This window comes from Penicillium citrinum (genome assembly GCF_028827155.1).
Source record: "Penicillium citrinum strain IBT 23319 chromosome Unknown utg000002l:1.0-3833315.0:1.0-3834789.0, whole genome shotgun sequence".
NCBI lineage: Eukaryota > Fungi > Ascomycota > Eurotiomycetes > Eurotiales > Aspergillaceae > Penicillium > Penicillium citrinum.
Genome location: NW_026622687.1, coordinates 1,665,744 through 1,691,150, shown reverse-complemented (window position 1 = coordinate 1,691,150; position 25,407 = coordinate 1,665,744). Strand labels below are relative to the sequence as shown.

At 47.4% G+C, this 25,407-nt stretch overlaps 8 protein-coding genes across 8 annotated transcripts; 6 read left to right on the top strand and 2 right to left on the bottom strand.

Moving 5' to 3' along the window:
- Positions 1 to 585: 585 nt before the first annotated feature.
- On the bottom strand, positions 586 to 899 carry N7469_002441 (uncharacterized protein; the record flags this gene model as incomplete). The annotated part of the gene is made up of 2 exons (XM_056641361.1): positions 586 to 797; positions 857 to 899. 2 exons carry the CDS (start codon positions 897 to 899, stop codon positions 586 to 588), a joined length of 255 nt encoding a protein of 84 aa, XP_056503855.1.
- Positions 900 to 2,266: 1,367 nt separating this feature from the next.
- Positions 2,267 to 5,202, top strand: N7469_002440 (uncharacterized protein; the record flags this gene model as incomplete). Its single annotated transcript, XM_056641360.1, has 3 exons — positions 2,267 to 2,625; positions 2,759 to 4,637; positions 4,702 to 5,202. The coding sequence occupies 3 exons, from the start codon at positions 2,267 to 2,269 to the stop codon at positions 5,200 to 5,202; spliced, it is 2,739 nt and encodes a 912-aa protein (XP_056503854.1).
- Positions 5,203 to 6,847: 1,645 nt separating this feature from the next.
- On the top strand, positions 6,848 to 8,634 carry N7469_002439 (MFS transporter; the record flags this gene model as incomplete). Its single annotated transcript, XM_056641359.1, has 6 exons — positions 6,848 to 6,931; positions 6,990 to 7,010; positions 7,075 to 7,246; positions 7,299 to 7,679; positions 7,731 to 8,017; positions 8,074 to 8,634. 6 exons carry the CDS (start codon positions 6,848 to 6,850, stop codon positions 8,632 to 8,634), a joined length of 1,506 nt encoding a protein of 501 aa, XP_056503853.1.
- A 495-nt stretch (positions 8,635 to 9,129) lies between these two features.
- On the top strand, positions 9,130 to 11,601 carry N7469_002438 (uncharacterized protein; the record flags this gene model as incomplete). Its single annotated transcript, XM_056641358.1, has 1 exon — positions 9,130 to 11,601. One exon carries the CDS (start codon positions 9,130 to 9,132, stop codon positions 11,599 to 11,601), a length of 2,472 nt encoding a protein of 823 aa, XP_056503852.1.
- Positions 11,602 to 11,964: 363 nt separating this feature from the next.
- On the top strand, positions 11,965 to 12,557 carry N7469_002437 (uncharacterized protein; the record flags this gene model as incomplete). Its single annotated transcript, XM_056641357.1, has 2 exons — positions 11,965 to 12,318; positions 12,399 to 12,557. 2 exons carry the CDS (start codon positions 11,965 to 11,967, stop codon positions 12,555 to 12,557), a joined length of 513 nt encoding a protein of 170 aa, XP_056503851.1.
- Positions 12,558 to 14,623: 2,066 nt separating this feature from the next.
- Positions 14,624 to 18,638, top strand: N7469_002436 (LEA domain protein; the record flags this gene model as incomplete). Its single annotated transcript, XM_056641356.1, has 3 exons — positions 14,624 to 14,663; positions 15,180 to 18,043; positions 18,111 to 18,638. The coding sequence occupies 3 exons, from the start codon at positions 14,624 to 14,626 to the stop codon at positions 18,636 to 18,638; spliced, it is 3,432 nt and encodes a 1,143-aa protein (XP_056503850.1).
- A 407-nt stretch (positions 18,639 to 19,045) lies between these two features.
- Positions 19,046 to 20,233, bottom strand: N7469_002435 (uncharacterized protein; the record flags this gene model as incomplete). The annotated part of the gene is made up of 1 exon (XM_056641355.1): positions 19,046 to 20,233. The coding sequence occupies one exon, from the start codon at positions 20,231 to 20,233 to the stop codon at positions 19,046 to 19,048; it is 1,188 nt and encodes a 395-aa protein (XP_056503849.1).
- Positions 20,234 to 20,970: 737 nt separating this feature from the next.
- On the top strand, positions 20,971 to 23,739 carry N7469_002434 (uncharacterized protein; the record flags this gene model as incomplete). Its single annotated transcript, XM_056641354.1, has 1 exon — positions 20,971 to 23,739. The coding sequence occupies one exon, from the start codon at positions 20,971 to 20,973 to the stop codon at positions 23,737 to 23,739; it is 2,769 nt and encodes a 922-aa protein (XP_056503848.1).
- Positions 23,740 to 25,407: the final 1,668 nt, after the last annotated feature.

The following is a 25,407-nucleotide window of genomic DNA, read 5'->3' as shown; positions in this document are numbered from 1 at the left end:
AATGAAAAACTAATTATAACGTGCTTAGGGCACAGGGCGAAATTGATCAGCAGCATAGACTCACTCATGTTGTAAGGCTGATATCCGCCTGGCCGAGATAGGTAGTCCGTTGGAGAGAATCACAGGGAAGATAAAAATGTGCAAGGCTCAGTAAGGCCGTTTGCTTCGATTCATTCAGCCCCCCTAAACCCCGCTAGGCTGCCTAATATTGATTAGCTTCTTGATTTGAGGGCAGTCTATGTGGGCTAAAAAAAGGGGGTAAAGATGCAACTGTACGGAGTCTTCGGGCCCAAATTAAAGACATGAGAGGCTAATTTCCCTTAAAGTTGGAATAAGTATAGTTCGTGGATTGATCCGAGACAGTCTAGAGACAACTTTCAGATAATACGGACATAGTCTCGAGGTAGAAGTTCGCCAGTGGATTCTGGAAGCCCACTCGATCGACAAGTGTGGTTAGTTCGGTGCCCAGCCGGATCGCTGTTCCATATTATCGCTGGGTCTTGAGTATCGGGGATGTGATGTGGGCTAATTATGGCATTGGGGCTGAAACGAGGCACAATCCCCTATTACAGAGATACAAAGAAATCATAGAATTGCGAATGCGGGAATGCTGTTCAGGATTTTGTTTAGTGTGGCATCAGTTGTTACATGCACGGTCCCTTCCACGCGAATGACAAGATTCAAATTGACATCACACACGTTCAGCAGACCCTGTGAGATGAGATCTTTGCGATGCATCTTGGCTGCCTGCTGCCAAGATTGGCCCCTGGTATTTCTCCACTGGAAACCAGCCAGTTCTATTGGAATGTGAGAGTCAAGCCTTTTGGCCGGGGTGGGGCAGAGGGTAGGCTCATACCAAACTTAGCAATCTTTTTACACAGGCAGAAGTCTTGGGACATGATTTTGAATCTGCGTGCCGCTTCAGAATCTTAAATCTGACAATATTGAAGGGTCTGAAAATTCCTCTTTTCTTGAAGAGGAGAACACTTGCGCGCATGTCGGCAATATTCCGCCACGCGATTCGTTTACACAGCCTTCGGGCAAGAAAAAGTTGGGGCACAGAGCCTGTCGGTAAGAACCAGTAAGACTTGGTCAATACTAGTAATAATACATAACGATCATACAGGCTTGTTATGTGTAGTCCATGTCGCGTGTCCATGAAAAGTAAGCGGTGGAAGCGTGGCGTCCGTAAATGCACCTCTGAGTGTTATTTTATTCCATTTTTGTTTCTTTTCTGTACAGCCCACTAAGCAAGTGGCTAGAAATTTTTGGTGTCTCCTTTCTCTTGAGCCGCAGATCCTGCTTTGAGTAGCTCATCTCGTGACTATGTATTTTATTGTATAGATTGATACCGAGCTTGTCCTAAGAGGGGTAAACTATCGACTCGGCGTCGTTTTCCACCCGACGTGAACATTACCGCGCTGTATAAGACCGAAACGCGTTCATTAAATCTGTAATAACTCTGTTTAATTTTCCCGGCATAAACCCACACTCACCCCCAATTGAATTGTTCAAACAACAAGCATGGAGCTATGGGTCACTAGTTGTTTCGAGAGGGACGGGCAGTGCGGCGGTGCGGCCGTGGAAGGATTGACCGACTCATGCAGTTCCTTTGGGGGCGAGTTGATCTTGAAGGCATATGCGAAAAGACTTTTATAGCCGATGAGGAGTGTATGCCTCTAATGCCAAGAGAAAACAAGTTGGACAGTTTCACACCCGACAAAGTTTGTTATTTACGGCCACGTTGCGGTGCAGGTTCTGATGCCTCGGATTCTGCCAGTATTCCGAGACTCCGTGCGAAGCCTTGTCTCCACATAAAGTTTCACTCGTAAAGGGAGAGACGGTTAGGTAATGACCAGTAACGATACTCGCCGGCTTTTTCTGGTCAGACCCTTAGAGGGTTTAGCACAGGCCCACCAGCCTCGAATGGGAAAAAGCCCGCATGACCCTGCAGGCTAAGCAGTCTTGGATGAAACCCTGACTGGGGCTCAAAGGTCCACAAGCAATTCCCAGCGTCTGTACAAACAGTATGGTTCCGTACGGGTGCCCTTTGTGGCGATGGTCCCTCTTTGGTACCATCCAGTATCGCGTATTGGTGTGTTGGTTGACTTTCCCCATATTCTATAATTATTTATTCATGCCGCTATCCCGCCCGGATAACTTTTTTCCCTCTTGATCTCTGATTTGGATCTTGCATGATCGTCTTAACACCTAGTACTACCCATACGCTTCTCATGTCGACGTGAAAAGTGTATATAGTACGACTATGCAATTCAATAACTCCCCGTGGAATGCCACGGGCAAGACAGCCGGGTTTGCTGGCCGCGCTCTAAGCTGGCTCGGTTACTTCTGTTGCACTGTTCCTGCGCGTGGTCTGCAAGCTTCCGTGAACTGGGAGCTTTCACGGAAGTTCTGGTATTCGTTCTTGTTTGTTTCGATCTTCTTCGCCAAGGTCTTGCATCTCTTCGCCCATATCGACTCCGTTCCCGTCGGCAAACTTTTCCTCTGGGGTTCAACTTTCTTTGTGCAGGACATCATCTTCTTGTTTTTGGCGCATGTTCTGGCGCGGAGTTATGAGAACCGATGGGTTCGCTATGGCGCATCTACCACCTTGATGGTTGCTAGGTAAGCGTTTCCCTTTTTTTTTGGATTGTTTGGGCGATGTCGTGGGACGCCCGATGAGAAAATTTGGTCGCGTGCGCGCCCGTCCAATTGGGAAACGAGCCTCATTTGCTAACCTCGAGCTTAATTTCTTTAGTCTTGTGCTTTCCGTCATGGCCGCCGCCAATACCTCCTTTTATTTCACTACTGGTGCCGAAATTCACTGGCGCCAGGCTGGTGGTTTCAACCGCGATCCCGCCTCGATCAACACTCTGCTTACTGGCTTGACCGGCCTGGTAATTGTCGAAGTCATATATATCGTTGTCGCAGCATTCGGTACTCCTTACTTGTATAACAGTGTGGGTGCGGTAATGCATACTTGGGGCGATTTCTTTGCCTCTATCCTGCGGCCATTGAAGCCCGTTTGCAAGCCCCTTTTGGAAAAGGTTCTCCGCCGATGGGGTAGGGGCCGCAAGCTTTTTGAAGATCTGAAGATTTATGAGCCCGTTCCTCTTGGCGACTATGATGACGAGGAGGACAAGACGGGCAGCTCCGGTGCTCCTCTTCTTGAACAACCTACTCAGGCGCAGGCGAGCAGGGGCTTTGACTTCAAGCAGCGTTGGAACGACTTTGACCTGAAAGAGAGCTGGAACAACGGATTCGATCTGAAGCAAAATTGGCGTCCAATTGTCAAGCGTGCGCTGGTCATTGTGCCCACCGCGCTGATCTTTATTCTGCGACTTGCCCGCCCTAACGAGGAGTCCCTCTGGTTCCTCTCCCAGACCGTAATCATCTCTCCTTTCGCCGGTGTCGATTCCAAGAGCAAGCTTCAGTCTATCTCTGACGACCCTTATCTGCACGACAAACTAACTGCTCTGACTGCGCCTCCTCGCTGGGATTGGTTTCCCGAGGGCGAATGGCCTGGATTCCGTGACTGGGAGACTGGTCCTTTCGGCCGCGACAAGTATTCTCACTACAATGCCACTGAAGATCCCCTGGCTATTTCGAACCTGGGCGAAGATATCCTAGAGCCCCTTCGTGACGCTCTCCACGGCGGAAAGGTCAACATCAAGCATATTTTCGTTTTCAAGATGGAGAGTACTCGCTACGACGTTTTCCCCCTCCGCAAGGGCTCCTACATGCATGATCGTATTGTCAACTCTTACAAGAACCACCGAGTCCCCAAGGATGTCCAGCGTCGCCTGGCCAATCTCACTTCGGTTGCTGAACGCTTGACTGGTGCTGAATCGGGTTTCCACAAAAAGGGCACTATCAAGCCTTATGGTGGTATTCGTGCGGACAATTCTTACACTGGTGGTACTTTCACTCTGAAGAGTATCGAGGCAACTACCTGTGGTCTTTCTCCTCTCGTCATTGATTTCAACAAGGAGTATGAGCATCATATTTATAACCCCTGCATGCCCCAAGTCCTGGATGTTCTGAGTGCTGGAACCAACAACAGCAAGAGCAGCGATTACAAAGAGTGGCCCTGGCGCCCGACCTTTATGCAATCGATCACCGATACCTACGACCACCAGGATCATTTGACTCCCGCCCTTGGATTTAAACCCGAGAACATCGTTACCGTCGAGAAGATTGATGAGGAGATTGCCAACGGGAAGCCTTGGAACTACACTAAGTTCAACTTCTGGGGTTACCCCGATGGTTCTATGGCTGGTTATTTCCGCGATGCCATTGAGAAGGCTGAGAAGAACCACGAACGTCTTTTCCTCACCCACTTGACTGGTATCACTCACCATCCCTGGGATTCTCCAGATGGAAAATACGAGGACCTCTTTGGCAGTGAGTCCAACTCTTTCGGTGGAAAGAATGATCAGCTCAACCGCTACATGAACACTGTTGGTATCAATGATCAGTGGTATGGAGACTTCCTTGACATTTTGGAGGAAACCGGCGTTGCCAATGAGACTCTCATTGTTATGACTGGTGACCACGGTCTTTCTCTTCCTGAGGATGGCAATGTTACTCCTTACGACAACCCTCTAGTCTCCAACTTCCACGTTCCTCTCATCTTTGTGAGTACATCCCTAACAATTGCGGGCTATTTCCATCACTTCGTACTAATCAAATTCTCAAAAGGCCAACCCTAACCTCCCTCCCATCTCGATCAACTCCTCCGTCACATCCCTCCAAATCTTGCCTACTATCCTGGATCTTCTCAAGACCTCCGGGTCTCTCGACACACACAGCGCTCGCGCCGTGGGCGACATTCTCCCCATGTACGAGGGCCAGTCCATTATTCGACCCATCATCACCCACAACAATGATACCGCCTACTACCAATTCACCGTCATGAATACCGGTGGCTCTCTCGTTGCCATGCGCTCCGCGACCCGCCCATACCGTCTGATTGTGCCTCTTGTCAACGAAGTCGAGTGGCGTTTCAGCGACCCCTCCACCGACCCTCAAGAGCAAAGTGTCATCAAATCATTTGATCTCGATGGTCTCGTCTCTGCCATCGAGACCAAGCACGGCTCTGATGCCGTTGAGTGGACCCATGATGCCGCTCGTGCTGCTCAATGGTGGGTCGCTGATAACTGGCGTCGCTATGAATATGATCCATCTAAACCCAAGAACTAATCCTGTTGAACCAAATTTGGAATGGATGTCACCGGGGAATTGAAATACCCTCGGCCCGGAAAAACAAAGATAAACATAAAAACCGGAAAACCACACCACAAAACTTTAATACCCAGGGAGCGAATCTCCCACTCTTTTGTATGATTATTCGTTTTCGGAACTTTCTGAAGACTTTGATCTGAACAGCATGGCGCACGGCATATTTACATATTGGGGTTTTTGATTTTGTACATACCTTTGCATATCTTGGGGTTCTGTTTCATGTCAAGGTTACTTATGAGTAACAACACTGGAATTTATCATGAATTTATCCACTAAATTATTTCTCCGTTTACCGATCCTCTCAGTTCAAGTTCAAATTGTAGTCTTTTAAACTCATGTCTACCATTATACGCAGTTCACATGCACAGACTCGGAGACGGAAGGGTTGCGTCTTCGCCCTTTTCGTATATGCATGCACCGGTTGATCTGAGCCAGAACGCGCGTCGAGTCTGTAGGATCAGGAAACATAAGCTGCCGTCTCAACATCCACAGGTTATTCCCGCACCTGTTACTTTGTCAAGGCTTAATACAGATATGACCGACCTCGGCCCTATAATGTGAAAGCTTAACGGAATATTGGGTTCAAAGCATCAAAAGAGGTAGGAAAGACGAGCGAAAGCAAGTAAGACCGTGCACCCATGAACTAATCGGACGCATGTACTTCATGCATAAGATTAGTTCATGGCCATCGCATGTTGGCATATCACATTGGGTTCTACTTGTACATAGCACACAACTTGATCTCATGCAGTGTGTAGACAACTTCCAGGTTGTTGTTTTTATATCCTCACCGGTCATTCTTGTTCACCGAGAACGTTTTTTCTAAGTTTGAATCGTCTAATATATTTTCTTTTACAGAGATTTATAGATGCAGGGCTTACCTTTCATTGCTAAGATTCTACACTTGGTATATATTCTCACAGGTGATTAGAATCACACAAACCGCATTGTCTAAACCTGCTTCAGCTGGTCAAATGAGCTTTACATGCTGTTCATAATACTCTGGGAGGATGACGCTTCTTGGTTCAAAAACTCATCTATAATAAAGTCCGCCGGGCATAGCTGAACCCCGGGAGCCGACTAGGTAGTCGGCTCCACGTCGGAAATAGTTAGCACTACATTCAAAGTTGGTATACCTCTACCAACTTTAGGTATAATCCCAGATAAACATGAAAAAAGCTGCTGGAATCTGAAAAGTGATTTTTCCTATTACTAATCCTAGCACACTTGTCCCTTTATGGCTACAATACGCATGCCAGGCAGCGAGACCTCTATCTTGCATGCGAAACCAAATTGGGAGCCCGAGTCCCTGCCGAAAGATCAAGCTAAACTTTATTGGGTGCAAAGATGCGGTGGCGAGAGGTTTTGATTTGATTGTAATCCTTGTAGGTGGAGGGCGATCATCCGCTTGAGAAAAGCCATGAACCAAACCTGACTAGGAATAGTTAGATCAATAGGTTCATCTGGAGCTGTTCAAGACAGGCTTTCTGCCCCTCATCGGAGATCCTGTCATCTCCAACACCTTTGTTTCTAATTTTGTTAGGGGTCCCCGGTTCCGCTTCTGCTCTTGTTTACTTGTACTCCGTGTCGTTGGGTTTCCAATATGGAGTCTAAAAAGCCTTGGCTTTACGCTCTCCGATCTTCGGAATCTTTTGTGGTCGCTGTCGTTGCGGTTGCGATATTTACGGTGTGTTTGCTTGGCGTTTAACTGGTTGGAATTTGCGGTCGCTAATGTTTTCCACTAGGATGCTTTCATTTATGGCATGGTGAGATAAAAATTTATTTCGTTTAATGAAGTTTGAATCTATTCTAATTCAGATAATTCACAAGATCGTACCTATCATTCCCGTGGTATTGGTTGATCGCATTGACGGCGCTCGGGAGGAAGATGGTATGATCTCCGCCTGCTTCCGTTCAAGTTGCCCTGCTAAATTATCAACAGCACAATCTTGGGTTTCAATTCTGCTAGCTGTGTACGGTGCGACCCTGCTTGTTGGCTCTCGTACGTTGTAATTCCTGCCCAATATCCGATCAATGCTTATCAATATCAACAGCGCTATTTGGTTGGTTTGCGGATCGTTGTCAACACAGGAGATCTCCTTTTGTCCTCGGTTTGATTGCACTAGGGGCTTCGACTCTACTCTTTGTGATTGCCCGCTCCCCAGCAGTCCTTATCATTGCACGCAGTCTTCAGGGACTGTCTGCTGCAGCCGTCTGGGTCGTTGGACTTGCGATCATTGCCGATAATGTTCCCCAAGAGCGTGTCGGCGAGGCCATGGGACAAACAACAATCGCACTGACGTGGGGATTTCTACTCGGTCCAATTGCTGGCGGCATCATGTTCGAAAAGGTGGGATTCTATGCGACATTCGCTATTCCCACTGGTCTTATTGTTCTCGAAGTGGTCCTGCGTCTTGCCATGCTTGAAGTGCCAAGTAAGTATTGACCTAGCCTTGAGATATCTTGCCACGCTAACTAGTCTCCAGAGCCCGTTCAAGGCAAAGATATTGTGCGTTCGCAAGGCACTGGTGCTCTATCTGATGGTTACGACACGTTTTCTCGTCGAGGATCTTGGCAAACAGAAAATACAAGAACGAGGCATGATCACAATGAGCAAACATCCTTGCTGAGACCTTCAACTCCTTGCACTGGAAACTCGTGCTCAAATGATCACCAGCCCGCAAACATATTTCATCTCCTCCGAACTCCTCGGCTTCCCCTTGCATGCACTGCGACCGTTGTTATGGCAGTCGTTTTTTCTGCAATAGAAACTGTTCGTTCATTTATTCGTTCTCTTACTTTCTCTAGCAAAACCACTAACATTAGCAGACTATCCCTTTACATGTTATGGACACTTTTGGGTGGTCCTCCACCGGTGTAGGGCTAATACTGATAGCACCGTCTATCCCCAGCTTCGCGGGGGTATATATCGGAAGACTGATTAGCCGTGTTGGAGTAAGGATCCCAGCGGGTGTGGCTTTCTTATTATCAGGTCTCGTTTGGATTTCGATGCGTTTCGTGAACAACAGTGTGGCCTTCGATATCGGTCTCCTCATAGGTCTCCTGGTCATGCTAGGTCTCGCTATTGTCACAGTTGAAATTACTTCCATGACCGAAGTTTCTCAGGTGGTTGTGGATTATGAAACCGATAACCCGGGTGCATTTGGAGAAAAGAACCCGGTCGCGCAAGCGTATGCTTTGTACAATATGGCTTTTGCGGGAGGGCAGCTGCTTGGTCCCATTTTGGCCGGCGGCATTCGGATTCGTGCTGGCTGGTCCGCTATGACTCTTGTACTGGGACTGCTGTGTGCCGTGACGGCCATTCCTATGGGACTTCTTAGTGGTTCCCAGTCTAGAAGGGTGGAAGCAGAAGCCGAACGAGACAGTTAGTTGGCGTGGGATAGTCCACACATAACAAAAGTTTCGAATGTTCCAATAAATTCCGGGGCCTATGATTAGATGACACTGAATTTGCATTTTCAGCGGAAATTGAACCAGTTTTAAACCATTTTTCAAGGCAGCGGGCCCAAATAGACTACTACTTAGGGGTTAAATTCTTGTCTACGACTCACGTAGAACTCGGAAGACCTCTACAGAAATCTTTTCTTAGTGGTATAAATTACCAGTTTAAAAAAGATTTGATGGTTAGACAATCTACATATGTACAACTAGGATACATTAGTACGTGCTATCAAATTACCACTAATTTCTCCCAGATCAGGCAGAACCCCGAACCCCACCTTTGGCAAGGTTGCCACAGCTGCCTGGAGCCCAAAACGCAGATCGCTTACTCATTCTCACAGTACGAGGTAAATAAAAACTCTCTCTCGGCGCATGAAGCTCAGAGTTCTGAGATGCTGGGTTTATCCCGATACTGCGAGCACTATGATGAGACGCTGGCATAAGGAGGACTGTCAAACTCCCGAGGTCGTGCCAACCAACTCGCACACTCTCCACTGCAGAAGCTGTTCCGCACGACTATACCCTCAAGAGGCATCAGCGCCGGCTGTAGATCATAGAAGTCGTTTTCCACCCCAAAGAACGGAAAATAAACTCTTAACATGGCCCTCAAAAGCGCGATATCTTGGTGAGTTCTCCTCGGCTGCTGGAGGTAACCAGCCTCCTCGGAAGCTTTCCCGAATAGATTCACAGTCGGATTTGCGTGAGATTGCCACAAGGCCGGAAATCCTTTTTGAAGACGAGATTCGTCTCGTGCGACTCATGCCATGTAGTCACCCAGATGAGCCACTCCGGGTCATGTTCGAGAAAGCCCATCTGCGTGAACAGCCACATCAGCCCTATGACGCTGTCTCCTATACCACCGCCGGAGGGTCATCTTCATGGAAGCCAATATTCGTCGGTCACTTTTGGGATATAATCCATGTACACGAGAACTGTGTACTTGCTCTTCAAGCTGTCAGAAATATTGTTTCGAGGCCGGTATTGTGGGTTGATAAACTCTGCATTGACTTGGATGATATCCATGAAAGAAGCCACCAAAGTTCCCTTGTGCGTGAAATTTATTCTAACGCCGAGAACGTCATCACATTTATTGGAGACTACTCAGATAATACCGAGCTGGTCCTCGGGATTTTGAAAGAAGCTGGGCAAAGTGGCTTCGCTGAAATGGACTCTCCAGAAGCACAAGATGCCTGGAGACACTTCTCCAATCTTCCAATATTTTCACGTGTTTGGGTCTTGCAGGAGCTTTTAGTCGGCAGACAGACGATCTTCCTTTCTAAGGACGCTACAGTTCTGCCGAGACGAGCTATAGGAACGGACATCTCGGATTCTCCACATCGGTCAGTATTAAGTTGTCTCATCAACATGAAGAGGCATTTCGAACTTCTAGATGTTCTCGTCGCCGCGTCAAATTATGAATGCTCCGATCCACGAGATAAAGTATTCGGCGTTCTTGGTCTGATCGAGGATACAATCAGACCGGATTACTCGCTCTCGGTCGAGGACGTTTACACCGGTGTCGCAGCTTGTCTGGCGACCTATTTTAGAGATATGAGATTTTTGAACCTCCTTGGCTCTGAGCAGTCAAACTTCGATCTCCCATCTTGGGTTCCGGACTGGACTCAAAGAAAATCCCTACCATCCCACGAGGGTAGAATCGAAGTTCCTAGTCTGGACAATGACGGTCGAATATCATTTTCGTTCCATGATTTGGTATCCAACAACATCGAAGTACTCGTAGACCCAAAAGCTAGGGCATTGCAATGCTCCGCTATCAGACTGTGCCCCTTCAATCCCAGATGGAATCCGTTCCTATCAAGAGATGGGAGAGTATTTCGTCGTGGTGTCTACCCAAGGAATAGCCAGGGAGTGATTTTGACGACCCAGCCCGAGATACGCGAATGTTTCGACCGCGATGGCAACCGGGACCAAATTTCCGTTTTTCTTCTACAAGGAATGGATTATCCGGTCCTTCTACAATACCTGGCTGAAAAGGAAGCATATAAAATACTTACCACAAGCGTTGTCTTCTTTCGAGACCTATCGGTCCCAGATGTCCGTATGCCATGGGACGACCAAGATCTGACTGAGAGTACACCTCAAGTCCTTGACATATATCCGTTAACAGATGAAGACATGAATCACCTTGCGGACTATGATTCCCGGACACAGAGGGTGATTCAAAAACACCAAAGAACCACGCTTGATCCCGATTACCGCACGTTCATGCATTCGACAAACAGGATACTTGACCTAATCAAAATATTCTTCCTGGAACTACCGAGTATCGAAAAAGAGCTGAGAGATTCATGGAAAGCTCACGAAGGCAAATTGGGGTGGATGTTTCAAGATCATTCCAAGCTATGGTCTTTTGTCGACTATCTAGAAGAACAAGACAGTGACATAAGAGGCACAGCAGGAATGCCCGGGACGCATAAATTCAATGATACATTTTTGTCACAATCGAAACTCCCGTCTAAATACACATGGGACCTTGAAAGATTTTGTCTTTCATTTGTCTCAGGTTCATCAGAGCCTCCACCAGGATACGAGAACGCGGACCCAGGAGGCTTGATTGCACATATCGTCGACATCAGAGCATGGGCAGAGACTACTGAGAAACTGTTGAAATATATGTCGTATACTCAAAATCACATGAGCTCTAGCTGGCCATATTTTCCAGGGAATGATATGGCCCGACTATGGCTGGCCCCTTTTGAAACTGGCATGTGGACATGGCAGAAATTCCGGGCATCACTTGAGGCTCGACAGGAAATTTGGGAAATGCTGATACCGAAAGATCTGGATCCTAGGGTGAATTATAACATCAAAACACGGTTGATCATGAGTCAAGCTGGACTTAAAGAGGAGCGAATGCAAATCAGGATAGTTTAGAAGGTATAATCAAATTGGAGATTCACAATAGATAGTCAAAATACTAGCATTTTCAGTAGTAGAGACTAAATTACTTTGCTCTAAGAGGCCGAAAGTCTAGACAGTGTAGTAGGGAGATGATGTGGAATGACTATCTTATTGGCGCACACATAACCTGAAATCTCCAAAGTTCTGCGATATATAGTAAGGCGCGTTTAAACATGGTATGATCGTTGATTTCAGAGTTACACAAGTCACCTGATGGAAAGAATCCGGGGTTGTCCTTCCCCGCATCCGCATCCGTCCAAATCTGACGTCACAGGTATAACTAAAGCGGCTCGAACACATCTCTTCTTCTCTTTCACAACATCACATTAGCACTTTATGACAGCCAGGCCTATCTATCTCATTTCATCCCGCAATGCAGAGTTTCAAAGGGCGTACTTTGCGATCTTTGTTCCTGCCACCACAGAACCAGAGCAGGGAACGTTGATTCAAGCCGTGGGAGCACCAATGACGGGCTACCATCTTGAATTCAAGCGAAACTATTCTCCTGTTAATGATACGCAGGAGCATTTCTCTCTGACACGGCTCGGTGAAATCGATACCGAAAATATTGTGGACCCAAGCACCGATATCAAGAGTACCGACTTTGAGCCTCAGGGCAACATCGAGATTGCTGCTTCACAGATCTCTCCCCCTGGAATAAGTGAGAACTTCTTGGCTCCAGTGAACGATGTAAGAGCTCAGTCATGTCTCATATGTATCTGTTCTTATCTGTTCTCAAGGGCCTCGCTAATCTGAGTCTATGTATTTAGTCAAATAACAAACGATGCCAAGAATGGACAATGGAGTACATCCGCCATCTCGTTGGGAAAAGGCTTATAGGGTCCGAGGCAATCCATATCGTCCAATCCAAGCGTGATCCACCGAGCCATGGTGTTGGGATACAAGCCTCTACGCGACGATCAAGTTAAGAAAAGCATGGGTACCGAGGACCGTGCTAGATGATACATGCAGGAATACACCTGGAAATAACGATTAATGGGATTATTGCTACTGGCTGCTCTCCAGGGAATAGCCAGAGCGAACTCAAATGGCGATTAGCCTGTCATTCAACATTGGTTCCTGACTACACGTTGTCGGGGTTGTAGAAAATACCAATGAATGGCTAGTATCAAGAAATAGGCATTTGATATGCTACAATGGTTGGTTTTGAATAGCAAAAAACCTCTCTTATTTACTGTTGGTCGTAGTCTCTGGTATTCTTGAAATCACCTTGCAACTGCGCCGGCGAACTTTTCGAAAAGCCATATACGATCCTGATCGAATATGCGACCGCGATACAAAATGACCAGTACCCAAGACTAATCTAAGAGAGCAACTTTGCAAAGATAGGTACACACCTCATATGCAAAGCGCAATTTAGCACGAGCAAAATCAAGATACAAAGAACCATTTTCAAACCTTTACACTAAGACAAGTCCATTCTGATGGATTGGACTGGGGCAGAGTCTCCATTCCAGGAAAAAGATGCCATGTAAAATTTCCACGGTACACTACAGTATTGTAGAATAAAATCAAGAAATATGGCCAGTCATGATAGAAATTAAAAAGGCAGCCCCAGTGTACTAAAAACAGGACAAGCCAGAAAAAACTTGATTTGCACGCCGTTAGCCTTAGTGCCAAACTCTGATTTGGCGTGCGGCCGGGGATTTTCTGGTGGGCCGATAGCCACGCGGCGGGAAAACGGTTGATCGAACGTCATGTGGATTTTATTGTTGCACCAAATACTAGATGAATTGCGATAATATTAAAACAAATTCCATGTTTCACTGAAGGAGATACAGGGTACGATGTTGTCTAGAAGTAATTCTTCACTCTGCCTTGAAAATTTGCCCCATGATATCAGTTGTCGTGGAGGATGACTTGTGTGGCTGATGGCTCCACTCAAATAAATTAAAAATGATGAATCTCCCGATCTAGCATGATCTCATCCGGCCGATACGCCGGCGTTTTTTGGCTGCGCTCGACCCTCTTTTCCCCCAGTCAAGTCATGGCCGACAAGGGGGCCTAGTCCATTGTGTGTACAATCTACCGTGGTCTTCGTGGTCTTCACGGGTGGCATACATTGGCCATTTGCTTACGGGTTTATCAAGGTAGCAATATCCTCTCGAGGTGGCTTGTTGGTATCGTCATCACTGCTACACCAAACAGGAATGCTCAAAATTCAAGATTAATAGTATTTGGCCTACGGCTGAAGAAAAAAAAAGTCAATGTACTCGGGAGAGATAATATAGAAAGTCTGAATCAGTGGGGGATAGTATCATCTTCAAACCTCTGCATACCATCTTGTCGCACCTGATGTAATGGCTTCAATTTCGAAGGTCAATAACACAATACTTGCTCATGTACAAACAATCGCAGGGCTGCGAGTAGCCTAAATTGTACCGGTCATGAGCCACCGGACGCGGTGAGATGACGGGTATTGACAGCGGTAAAAAGCGAGGAGGCAAATTTGGCTGGAGCAAGGACCCCTGGATTTAGCCAATCCGCAAACTTGATTCGCTCGACTGTGTTTTATTCAAAGACCGCTTCCACGGCTCACAACCTGTCGTGAACCAGTCATTTTTCATTGGGGACATATTTCCAGCATAATATGGATATACGCCACAGCGTCGTTGAGTATATGCGTAATATCATGCCACCCTCGCAAAAAAGTGCCATTCTTCCAGGATATAGTAGAAATAGGTAGGACAATCGATGAAGGGGCATGATAGAGTCTATAGGACTGAATGCAGCTGCTCTGGAATCTGAATACAAGTTACGACTACATGGTAGAAGCAGTATTATCGATTGGTTCTTCCGCGTCATGCTATACTACCATTTAAACTGTAATCTTGTACACGATCACCCCCGTGCTCCACATTCACCTATTACTCCATGTTTCAGTCAAGCCATAACGCCCCACTACGAGCTGTGATTCGCAGATATCCCTGTTACGGTCTAATAACGATATCTCTAGGCGCGTCTCGATTCAGTCATGTTAACTCCTAGGACCCGCTTCTATGATGCCAGTGTCGGTACTGATGGCTGCTCTGTGGTCCTAATCCTGCATATCTGCACCGTGCACCATGCAGACTCTCTGGGTCGATCTCCAGGAAATATGACAAGGATTGGGGCATAATCGACTGCAAAAGTAGCGATGATATCAATGGCAGTGACGTAGTTGCCTCTCTGAACTTCGTGCCTGGCAGAAAGCAACTTATATAGAGAACTGAGCTGATCGTCCCTGGACTACGATATTAATTCTTTTACTTTAAATTTTATTTGATACTTCACGCAAGAAAAGCAAGGTCTTGTTTCCCAATTTGTCCTCTGTATATCGCTTTTCTGTTACGCCAGTTCTGAAAGTTACTTTCAACCCGTCACTACTGTACAATATACATCCCTACACGAAGTTTACGATATTGCCTTGTTGGCAAGAGCATCATATCTAGTCATCAACTATCGCAACAACATTGATCTATACTCCACAAGAGGAAGTCGCATTGCTACACAACTTACTCGATACTCTTTCATATAATACCGAGCTGAAGCACCATGTCCTCCCCCGCCGTTGGAAAAGCACCCCCCCAAGCTTGGGTCCAAGACCAACACCCCCCTAAAGACTCGAAAGGGCTCCGGATCTAGTGCCGTCTCCAAGCAGAGCACTTCTGAAGTTCCCCAGCAAGCAAAGAAAACACCAACTCGCAAGCTTACTCCCAAGGCACCCAAGCCCATTGACGACAATATTGACGAACAATCCATCCCCGAGACCCCATCGCCAAAGTCTAAAAAGAAGTCGTCTATCTCTTCAGAGCAACGTCGACCCGCATCCCCTCCCGAAGATGTTGCTTCTCAGGGATCTGGTTCTGCGGCTCCACTCGGTGGCATCACAGGAAAAGCCAAGGGCCTTGCTGGCAAGGCCAAAGATACCGCGCAACAGGGTGCATCAAAAGTTACCGAGAACCTTCCAAACCCTCTCGATCTATCCGCGTTAAAGGGTCTTGTCGTCTCTGACGGTGGCAAGATTCATGGTCAAGATGGAAATCCCTTGGGAGAGGTTGTCGAAGGAGATCCCGAAGATCTTGTCGGTCAAACTGTCGGTGATGACGGCGAGATCATTGATGAAGAAGGTGACCTTATTGGTCGCGTCGATATTCTCGAGGACGTTGCCAACCAGGCCAAGAACCTGCCACAGGAAGCCGAGTCGAAGCTTGATACTGCAAAGGACGTTGTCACTGATCTCTCCCAACTTGAGGGTTTACCTGTTTCCGATGGCGGCGTCATCAAGAATGCCGCAGGCCAGATCGTCGGCAAAATCACCGAAGGTGACCCCGAAGATCTCATTGGGTACACTCTCAACGACGATGGTGAGATTGTTGACGATGACGGTGACGCCATTGGTCGTGTCGAGCTCATTCCCATTGAAGAGCAGAAGAAAGCCATCGAAGAAGCTGTTGGCGATTCTACATCTCAACTCGATGATGTGAAGGAGGACGTCGAGGATGAGTACGAAGATGCCCAGGATGATCTGGATGTCGATCAAGCCAAGAGCAACGTCGACGATACCGTCAGCCAGGCTCAGGATACTGTTGACGATATCAAGGATGGCGCTGAAGATAACGTAGACGGCGTCAAAGACACTGCCGATGATACCGCCGAGCAAGCTGAAGATGCTGTTCCCGATGTTGATGAAGCTAAGGAGACTGCAGAGGGCGCTGTTGGCGATGCCGAAGAGGCTGCCGGAGATGCGGTCGACGAAGCAAAGGACACAACCGAGGATGCTGCCGAGGATGCTAATGTTCGCATCCCTGATCTCAACACCCTGGAAGGCCTGACATGCAACAAGCGCGGCTATGTTATCGACCAAGAAACTGGCAAGCCCGTCGGTGAGCTTGTTGAAGGTGACCCCAAGAAGATTTCACGCATGGGCGCTACTCTTGATGAGCAAGGTCAATTCTGGGACAACCGCGGCAATGTCATTGGCAAGATCAAGGCTCTCCCCATCGAAGAGGGCGATGAAGAAGAGGGCCCATTCGCTGGTCTTGAGGGTCTCATCGTTGCCGAAGACGGCTGGATCGAAGACGAGAATGAGAACCGCGTCGGCAAGCTCGTTGAGGGTGACGCTAAGAAACTCCTTGGCCGAGGTGTTGACGAAGATGGTGAAATCCTTGATCGCCATGGTAGCGTCGTCGGTCGCGCTGAGCGTTATGAAGAGCCTGAGCCTGAGGAAGAACCTGCTCCCGATGTCTCCGTTCTGAATGGCATGCACTGTAACAAGGCAGGATATGTCATTGGCTCTGAGGGCTTCCCTATTGCCCGCGTCGTCGAGGGTAACCCCAAGGAACTTGCTGGTAAGAGAATCGAGGATGGCGAGATCTACGACGGAAAGAAGGTCGTTGGTCGCGTTGAGCTCATTCCCGAAGATGAACTTGAGAGCAAGGCCGAAGGACCTTTTGCCGGTATGGACAGCCTCGTCGTCCGCAAGGATGGTTTTGTCGAGGATGAGGATGGCACTGTCGTCGGCCAGCTCGTCGAAGGTGATCCTAAGAAGCTCCGTGGTCGCGCTGTTGACGAAGATGGCGAGATCACCGACAAGTACGGCAACGTCAAGGGTCGTGCTGAGCCATATGAGCCCCCAGAGGAGGAGGAGCCCGAAGAAGAAGATCTGTCTATCCTTGAAGGCAAGGTTGTGAACAAAAGCGGCAATGTTGTTGACCCGGCGACTGGTGCTGTCTTCGGCCGCATCGTCGAAGGTGACAAGCGTCTTGCGGGTCGCAAGGTCGATGGAAAGGGACAGATCTGGGGTGACAATGGTCAAGTCATTGGTCGTGCAGAGCTCATCCCCGGTAGCGAGCAACAGAAGGCCGAGGGTCCGTTCTACGGCTTTGATAATGCTGAGGTCACGAAGGATGGCGTCGTCGTGGATGGCGGTCGTGTCATCGGACGTCTCATTGAAGGAGATGCAAAACGCCTTCTAGGCCGCAAGGTCGACGAGGACGGTGATGTTCTTGACAAGAATGGAAATTCCATTGGCAAGGCCGAGCGCTGGGAGCCGGAGGAGAAGCAACGCGATATCAACCCTATGTCTGGTCGTAAGGTCACCAAAGAGGGTGAAGTTCGCGATGCCGATGGCAACCTCATTGGAAAGTTAACAAGTGGAAACTTGGCTACTCTTGTTGGAAAGTCTATTGATGACAATGGCTTCGTTGTTGACAACGACGGCAACAAGTTGGGCGAATGCACCCTGCTTGAAAACATTCCTGAGCCTGAGGAAGAGGTGGACGAGGGACCATCAGCTGAAGAACAGGAAGCTCAGGCTAAGGCCGAGCATGACCGTCAACTCGCGGAGAAGATGTGCAACATCTTGCGTCAAACCCTTGACCAAGTGAAGCCTGTCTGCTCGCAGATCACCGAGGTATGTGAACACCCCTTTCTATTATTCTGATTGTCGAATCAATAGACTAATTTAGATTCCCTTTCAGCAACTCGAGAAAGCCGATCGAACCCCCAAGGAAGAGCTTGACGAAGAGAAGCTTGTTCAAGCTGTCAAGCCTCTCATCGAGCAAGGTGGCCACATTCTCCAAGAATGCAATGGGGCCATCCGTGCCCTTGATCCTGATGGTCGCATTGCTGCTACCGCCAAGGCCCGTGCCTCTTCTCGTGATGCTACCCCAGAGGAGTACCAGTTGGCCGATATGCTCAAGGAGTTGACTGAGACTGTTGTCAAGACCATTGACAACGGCAAGAAACGCATTGCTGATATGCCGCATGCCAAGAAGAAGTTGAACCCTCTCTGGGCTCTGCTCTCTGAGCCTCTCTTCCAGATCATTGCCGCTGTTGGTCTTCTTCTGAGTGGTGTTCTGGGTCTGGTAGGCAAGCTGCTTGATGGTCTTGGTCTTGGTGGCATTTTGAATGGACTTCTCGGCGGACTTGGTCTGGACAAGCTGATCAATGGCCTCGGTCTGGGAAGTTTGACAGATGCCCTTGGTCTGGGTGGAAACAAGAAATAAATAAGGCAGCTATAAGTTTGTTTCAAAATGCGCTGGTGCTTGATTTCTAGTTCCTTCAGGTTATTTGGAGTCATTTCTTCCTGATTTTTATGTCTGATTTGGTTATTTATATCATACGCGTTCTTGCTATTTGCTGTGCGGATGTCTGAAAATTCAGCTGCTTGTTTGTTATTTTTTGTTATTTTCCTGTTAATCTGACTTTCCCATGTTGGGTCTCATAGTATAATAGGAGATATTTAATGGAATATATGCAATCTTCTTACATAATGTTGGTACTTTAGCCCGATTGAGCCCGATTGACCTTGCCAAAGCTAATAGCTTTGGCACTACGAAGCACTCGTAGTGCTTGTCACTGTTGATTGAGTTCACTTGTCTGGAATTTATATCATTAGGCTTCAGTGGGTAGACTATTTACAAAATGCCGCGTCCTTAACATTCGGATGGACATATCCTTGGTCAACATATTCTTCGAAGTTCCAATAATCTTCCTTTGTCCCTTGCCCATCGAGAGTAGCATTCCCAGCAAACTTCCATGTCCAGTATGACGATCCACGAGCAAATTTGTGGAAAGCAGCTAGGCCGGCATTGAGATTCCGCTCTCTTAAAGCAAAGCTATTGTTGTATAAAGATTGAATCGACCATTCGCCCACAAAGACGGGGAATTTGCCATCTCCAGGGGTCGCTTTGGCGTCGGTGCAGATATATGATGGGAGATTCTGGGAGCTGGTGTTGCGGCCTTCGAAATAATAATTGTGCTTGTCGAACACAAGATTATCGGTTTCAGAGAAGTTTTTGGACCAGTATCGTTCGTTTTTGAAGCTTCCCTGGAACATTACTGGGATCTTCGGGTTTATCGATGCGACTCGCTTGAGAACGGCCTTGATATATTTTAATACCCATTCCGCACCAGAGTCGGACAAAGCAGCTGGTGTTCCGAATACGGAGAAGTCGGGATTATCAGCGGGTTCATTCATCGGTTCGAAGGTGAAATGTTCAGGATGGCCTGACTTCTGAATGAAAGATAGCACAGCGTCGACCACGTCCATGGAGTACTCGAAGTTGGTCTCATTATGGAACCACCCCCAATGGCCTACGGCTTCACCAATATCGAGTCCGTTTATACCACCAGGTAAACCATGGACATCAATAATAATGTGCATACCATGCTTTTTGATCGCGTGAGATGTTATTTTTTTCAAATAGGATAGTTGCTTTCCGGAATAGAGGTGAGAACCCGGGTAATGGATCCAAGCAGCGTATGTTGTTGGGATACGAAGAAGGGAGATACCCGCGCCGGCAATTTTATCGATATCAGATGTTGTAATCCAGGACGAATACCTTTTCTCAAGCAAAGGACCACAGCCTGACCCAAGTTTCTTGCAAATACCCCATTCGTCTGAGGCACCTTCGGAATATGTGTTCCACCAGGCGGTGTCAATGGTTGACTCTTGGACTAGCCAACCTCCAAGATTCACTCCATTTGCCTTATATTTCTTCCAATCAACATACTCCGTGCTCTGGCTATTCCAAGCTTGAGCACCCAAGACACTTGGTGCGCAAAGGAGCGTCGTGGGTATAATATATTTCCAAAGCATACCGTCGGTAGACTTCAAAAGAGAGAGTTATAGCGATAGTTCCAATGTTTCAAGGACGGATTTTTCAAGTATTTATCGATCCTCACTCTTCACTTTATAATACAGGGTAGTCCGAAAAGTCGTGCCAAGTACGGGTTTTCCAAGCCGATCCGAATTTAACATTGCGGTGTTTTTCTTTACTCAGAAACGATCATCGAGTGGGCCTGTGAATCTTACCCTTGACCAAATTCGACTTCTACGCCGTGCATAACTTGGCGCCCTGGCAAGACCCATTTTCCAGGCCATGCATCTGGCTTCTACTTCCTCTTGGAATGTATAGGACGTGATTGAAACCTCTACCCCCGCATGAAGCAGGGTGCCTGAATCGGGACATCCGGGGGAACCTTGTCAATGTGGGGAAGAAAGAACGCGGGGGTAATCCAGGAACTTCTTCAAAAATCCCGGCAAATCTTCGGCAAATTCCTATGAATGAGATTGCCGATTTATCAGCCGTTGAATCATCTGAGACACGAGCTAATGAAACTAATCAATCTTGGGTCATAAAATCTTAGATGCCTGCCAAGTACTCCCTAATTTAAAACGAGACTCGGGAGAGCTCATGCCGAGCCGTCGAAGTTCGGGATTTCCGAACGTTGAGACCCGAATTATCTTTTGCCAATTTGAGGAAAACATTCCTTGAAGCTTTGAAGATCCTCCTGTCTGTGTTCTCTCTATTACATCAAGGACTGAAAGCAATCATGTCCATGGAATCATCAGCCCTAGTGTTTTCCCGTTGCGGGATACACGGATTCCACGAGGTGCTTGGTATTGACTCCGACGAAATCCGTTTCTACTGGGCGATCAATAGCACCAAAAAAGACACAACCCAAGCTGCCTATCGCATTACTCTCACAAAAAATCTCAAATTCTTTGGATCTTCCGAAGACGAAGAATCCGACCTTGATTGGGACTCTGGACGCGTCGAGAGCAATGAACAGAGAAATATTATTTGCAAGCTGAACGATGGCTTCAGGTCAACATGCAGCTATTATTGGCAAGTCACGGTTTGGGATAATAACAACCAAGTGTACAAGAGCTCGATCCAGCACTTCTTCACTGCTTACCCACGAGCGCGTCTCTTGCCACCATACTCGATGAACCAAACTTACATGCCGCACTCGAGTCTTATCTTCCGCACCTGGTTCGAGGATGAGGCAAATAGATGGAAAGCAGTGTGGATTGGCGATGGAGGCGACAAACCGATTTACCTCAGAAAATCCTTCAACTTGCCTAAGCAGCCAACCCGCGCTATCCTGTTCGCTTCTGGACTGGGACACTTCAACATGACTGTTAACGGGCAGCCAGCTTCCAATCATCGCCTCGATCCCGGCTGGACTGGCTATCATCAACGCGTTCAATTTACCTCGTACGATGTGACAAGCCATTTGAGCATTGGCGAGAACGTGATGGGTGCCCATGTTGGCAACGGATTTTACGCGGGAGACAAGGGCGAAGACCGATTTTTCTGGCCGATGTATGAGGATAACACATACGTTCGATATGGGAACGAGCTTTGTTTCTTTGCTGAGCTACATCTGTTTTATGAAGATGGGTCACACGATACTCTTATCTCGGATCCGACCTGGAGCGTCAGGAAGAGTGCCACATCATTGGCTAATATATATGCGTCTGAAACCCACGACAGACGACTTTACCCGGAAAACTGGGATACGGCGACATTTTCCAGTGAGGATTGGAAGCCTGCTAAGCCATTAACGGGTCCTCGCGGTCATATCTATTATCAGACACAGCCCCCAGTTGTGCTTCATGAAACATTCATCCCGGTGAAGACATATAGTCCTCGCAAGGGAGTTGTTTGCTTTGACCTTGGACAAAATGCATCTACCATGGTCCAGATTAGCGTCGAAGGTCCTGCAGGAGCAGAAGTCATTGTGCGCTACTCAGAAACTGTGAATGAAGAGGGCACTGTTTTGATGCCAGATCCTCTTTTCAAGGAGTTCGAGACAGGGGTTTTCTCCAGGATCTATCTTGCCGGTACTGGCGACCCAGAGATTTGGGAGCCGGACTTTAGTTTCACAAGTGCCCGGTACATACAAGTCGAAGGTGTAGCGCTTGAGGCCGGGGATGGCCTTCCTGTTATTCACTCTGCTGTCGGTCGCCACATATCATCCGCTGCGCGAAGATTAGGAGTAATGAAGACTGATAAGGGAGATGTAAATGAGTTGTTGAACGCTCTTTTCTGGACCTTCAACAGCAATTTGTTCAGTTATCACACCGACTGTCCCCAAATCGAGAAGTTTGGCTGGCTCGAAGTGACACATTTACTTGCACCTGCTACACAATATATCCGGGACATGGAGTCACTATATACCAAGATTCTGGATGATATAATCGACGCACAGGAGCGAAGTGGGCTTGTTCCAACCATGGCACCGGAGATTCGCTACATGTGCGGCCCCCTTCATGACACGATCACTTGGGGATGTGCTTTATGCCTTCTACCGGATATACTCTTACGATATTACGGCTCAACGCATGTGATTCCGAAGGTATACCCTGCTGCAGTGCGATATATGGAATACATACTCACAAAAGAGCGCAAAGGCGGGCTCATTGAGCATGGTCTTGGTGACTGGGGCCGGGATATTGCTTTCGGTAATCACCAGGCCAATATTGAGACAGCTATCTACTATAAGTGCCTTCAATGTGTTGAGATGATGGCGCGCGAGCTTGGAAAGATTGAAGAAGCGACAAAATACAACGAATGGGCTGCCCGTATTTATGATGCTTATAACCGCCATCTGCTTGTGAAAGATGACTCCTCTTACGCGCACATCTACTACACTTCCCTCGATGACTTTCCTCATCGGGATCGCACGGCTATCGCCCAAGCCATGGCCCTTCAATTCGATCTATGTCCTCCAGAGTACAGAAAGGATGTCATGGCGTCCTTCGTGGATGATGCCTCAGACGGCAGAATCCGGGCCGGTGAAATCGGTCTCCGTTTTCTTTTCAATACATTAGCCGACGCCAAAAGACCCGATCTTGTTCTAAAAATGGCACGTCAAGAAGAGCATCCTTCCTATATGCGATTCCTGCGTCGTGGGGAAACCACCCTCCTAGAGTTCTGGCAAGATGAGTGCCGTAGCAAGTGCCATGATATGCTTGGCACTATTTATGAATGGTTTTATTCCACAGTACTCGGCTTGAAACCTATTGAAAATGCTTACCGGACCTTTGAGGTTGATCCTCCCTACGTCTCCGAATTTGGCCATGTCCAGGGCACTTTTGACTCACCTTATGGGTGGATTACAATCGATTTCCAGCGCAGTGAATTGAATATTGTAACTTTGAAGCTGACTGTGCCATTTGGAACGACTGCAGTGGTCAGGATTCCGTGTTCAAAGAGAGTTGATGTCACCCGCGAAGATGAAGCGATGGGAATTCACAGCTCTGGCGACCTTGAACTTTTACATGGATCTTACAATATTGCTATACAACTTTAACCGTCAAGGTTTATAGATGGTTTGCCTTATGCTTGTTTCTTCGCTTTATATATCGAGATAGAGAACTAAGAAGTTTTGTTTGATTAGACACCTGCGGTTATTCCAGCAGCTATTGATACACTCCAGCCAGATACACAGAGTACAGTGGTGCAGTTGCATGATATCAAAACCCCTCTCTTCCCGCAATGACTACTGATTGGCGTCTTACCCAAGTCCTTCTCCGGTGATCAATAGGCTTGCACAAAGTGTGCAAAGTGTGCCGGAAAGAAGAGGTGTGCATTAAACCAACTTATAGTGCGACCATGTCTGCTCAAGGCACTGATTCATCAGAGCTAAACGTCTCCCGTATTGAGATCAAATATGTGCTCAATTAATCAAACCTTTCACCGATTTATGAAGTCCGGTTATACGAGAAGCCATGTGTTATGAAGCTTATGAGTTGAATGATTCCGCCCCGGAGTCGTGGTGACCTGCGAATATCACGATAACGGTGACCCTTGTTATACGGCCAAAGGCCGAGATCTAAATCGTTTCCGCTATGAATTGAGCGCATATCATAATCTCCATGAACTGGGGGTATGCGATGGTGGTTTTGTTTTTTCTTCCTACAGCCACATTGGCCGAGTAAATCTATAGGTTTTCCATCCCCTTCATAGATATTTCGCCAACGCTAATACTATTTCAATGCGATTCTACTCGGAAATCCCTCAATGCTGACAAACTCAACTGCGAGAATTATTCTGAAGTTCCTTTTGATATGTAGTTGATGAAATAAAACAGATTCATGCTTCCTTTGTCCACCATTATGCTATTTCTCCGCAAAAAAAACGCTTGCTGTATCCGGTGCAAGTCTTGTTTGGGGTTGATTTTGATGTTGCGATGACATTCAACAATATAGGCCCTTCTGAGAAGACATTGCGATCACGAAACCGCCCTTGTCGAGATTTTCGGGAAGACCCTGGTATGTACGGCCCATATGTGTGCTTATCATGCAACAGCTAACAAAAGACTGCCAGAATGATGACCAGAGACAAAGTCTTCCAGCAAATACCAAATTTTATTGAATAGCTACATGCGAACACAGACAGACCAGATCGGCGTAATATAAGAGCATGCAACGGGTATCAAGCAAGCAATGCAATCTAGCATGGAACGAAATTCTGATTTTGCTATTGGAGAAGCTGCCCAAAATTTATATTAGAATAAGGTCGCTCTAGCATTCGTTGAACAAGACGTGGCATAACGATCTGTACCCCCACGTAATTATTCAATTTCGTAAACAGTTCAAATCCCTCGATGTTACTCATTCCCATTCATCCCCATCCTTGTCAGTATAATACAGCGTCTTGATGTTGTTGATATATGGAAAACAAAATCCGGGGAACAAGCCCATGTTCGCATCCTGAAGCTTTGAAATTTTCCAGCCCGGGAATTCCGGTGTCTCATATGATGCACCACGGTTGTGGGGTAAGCATTTCGCTATTGGCTCGATTCTGACGGGCTACGTTAGTAGTTTATTTTCCTAACCCCATGGGGACGGACCGCGGGACTATGTCGGTACTAATTATGCCGAATGGATTCTCTATACTCGGGACGACTAAATTAGTACTATCCCGATGGTGATTTGGGATACGGCATGACCAGTATCGTCGGGTATTTCCCACGGCT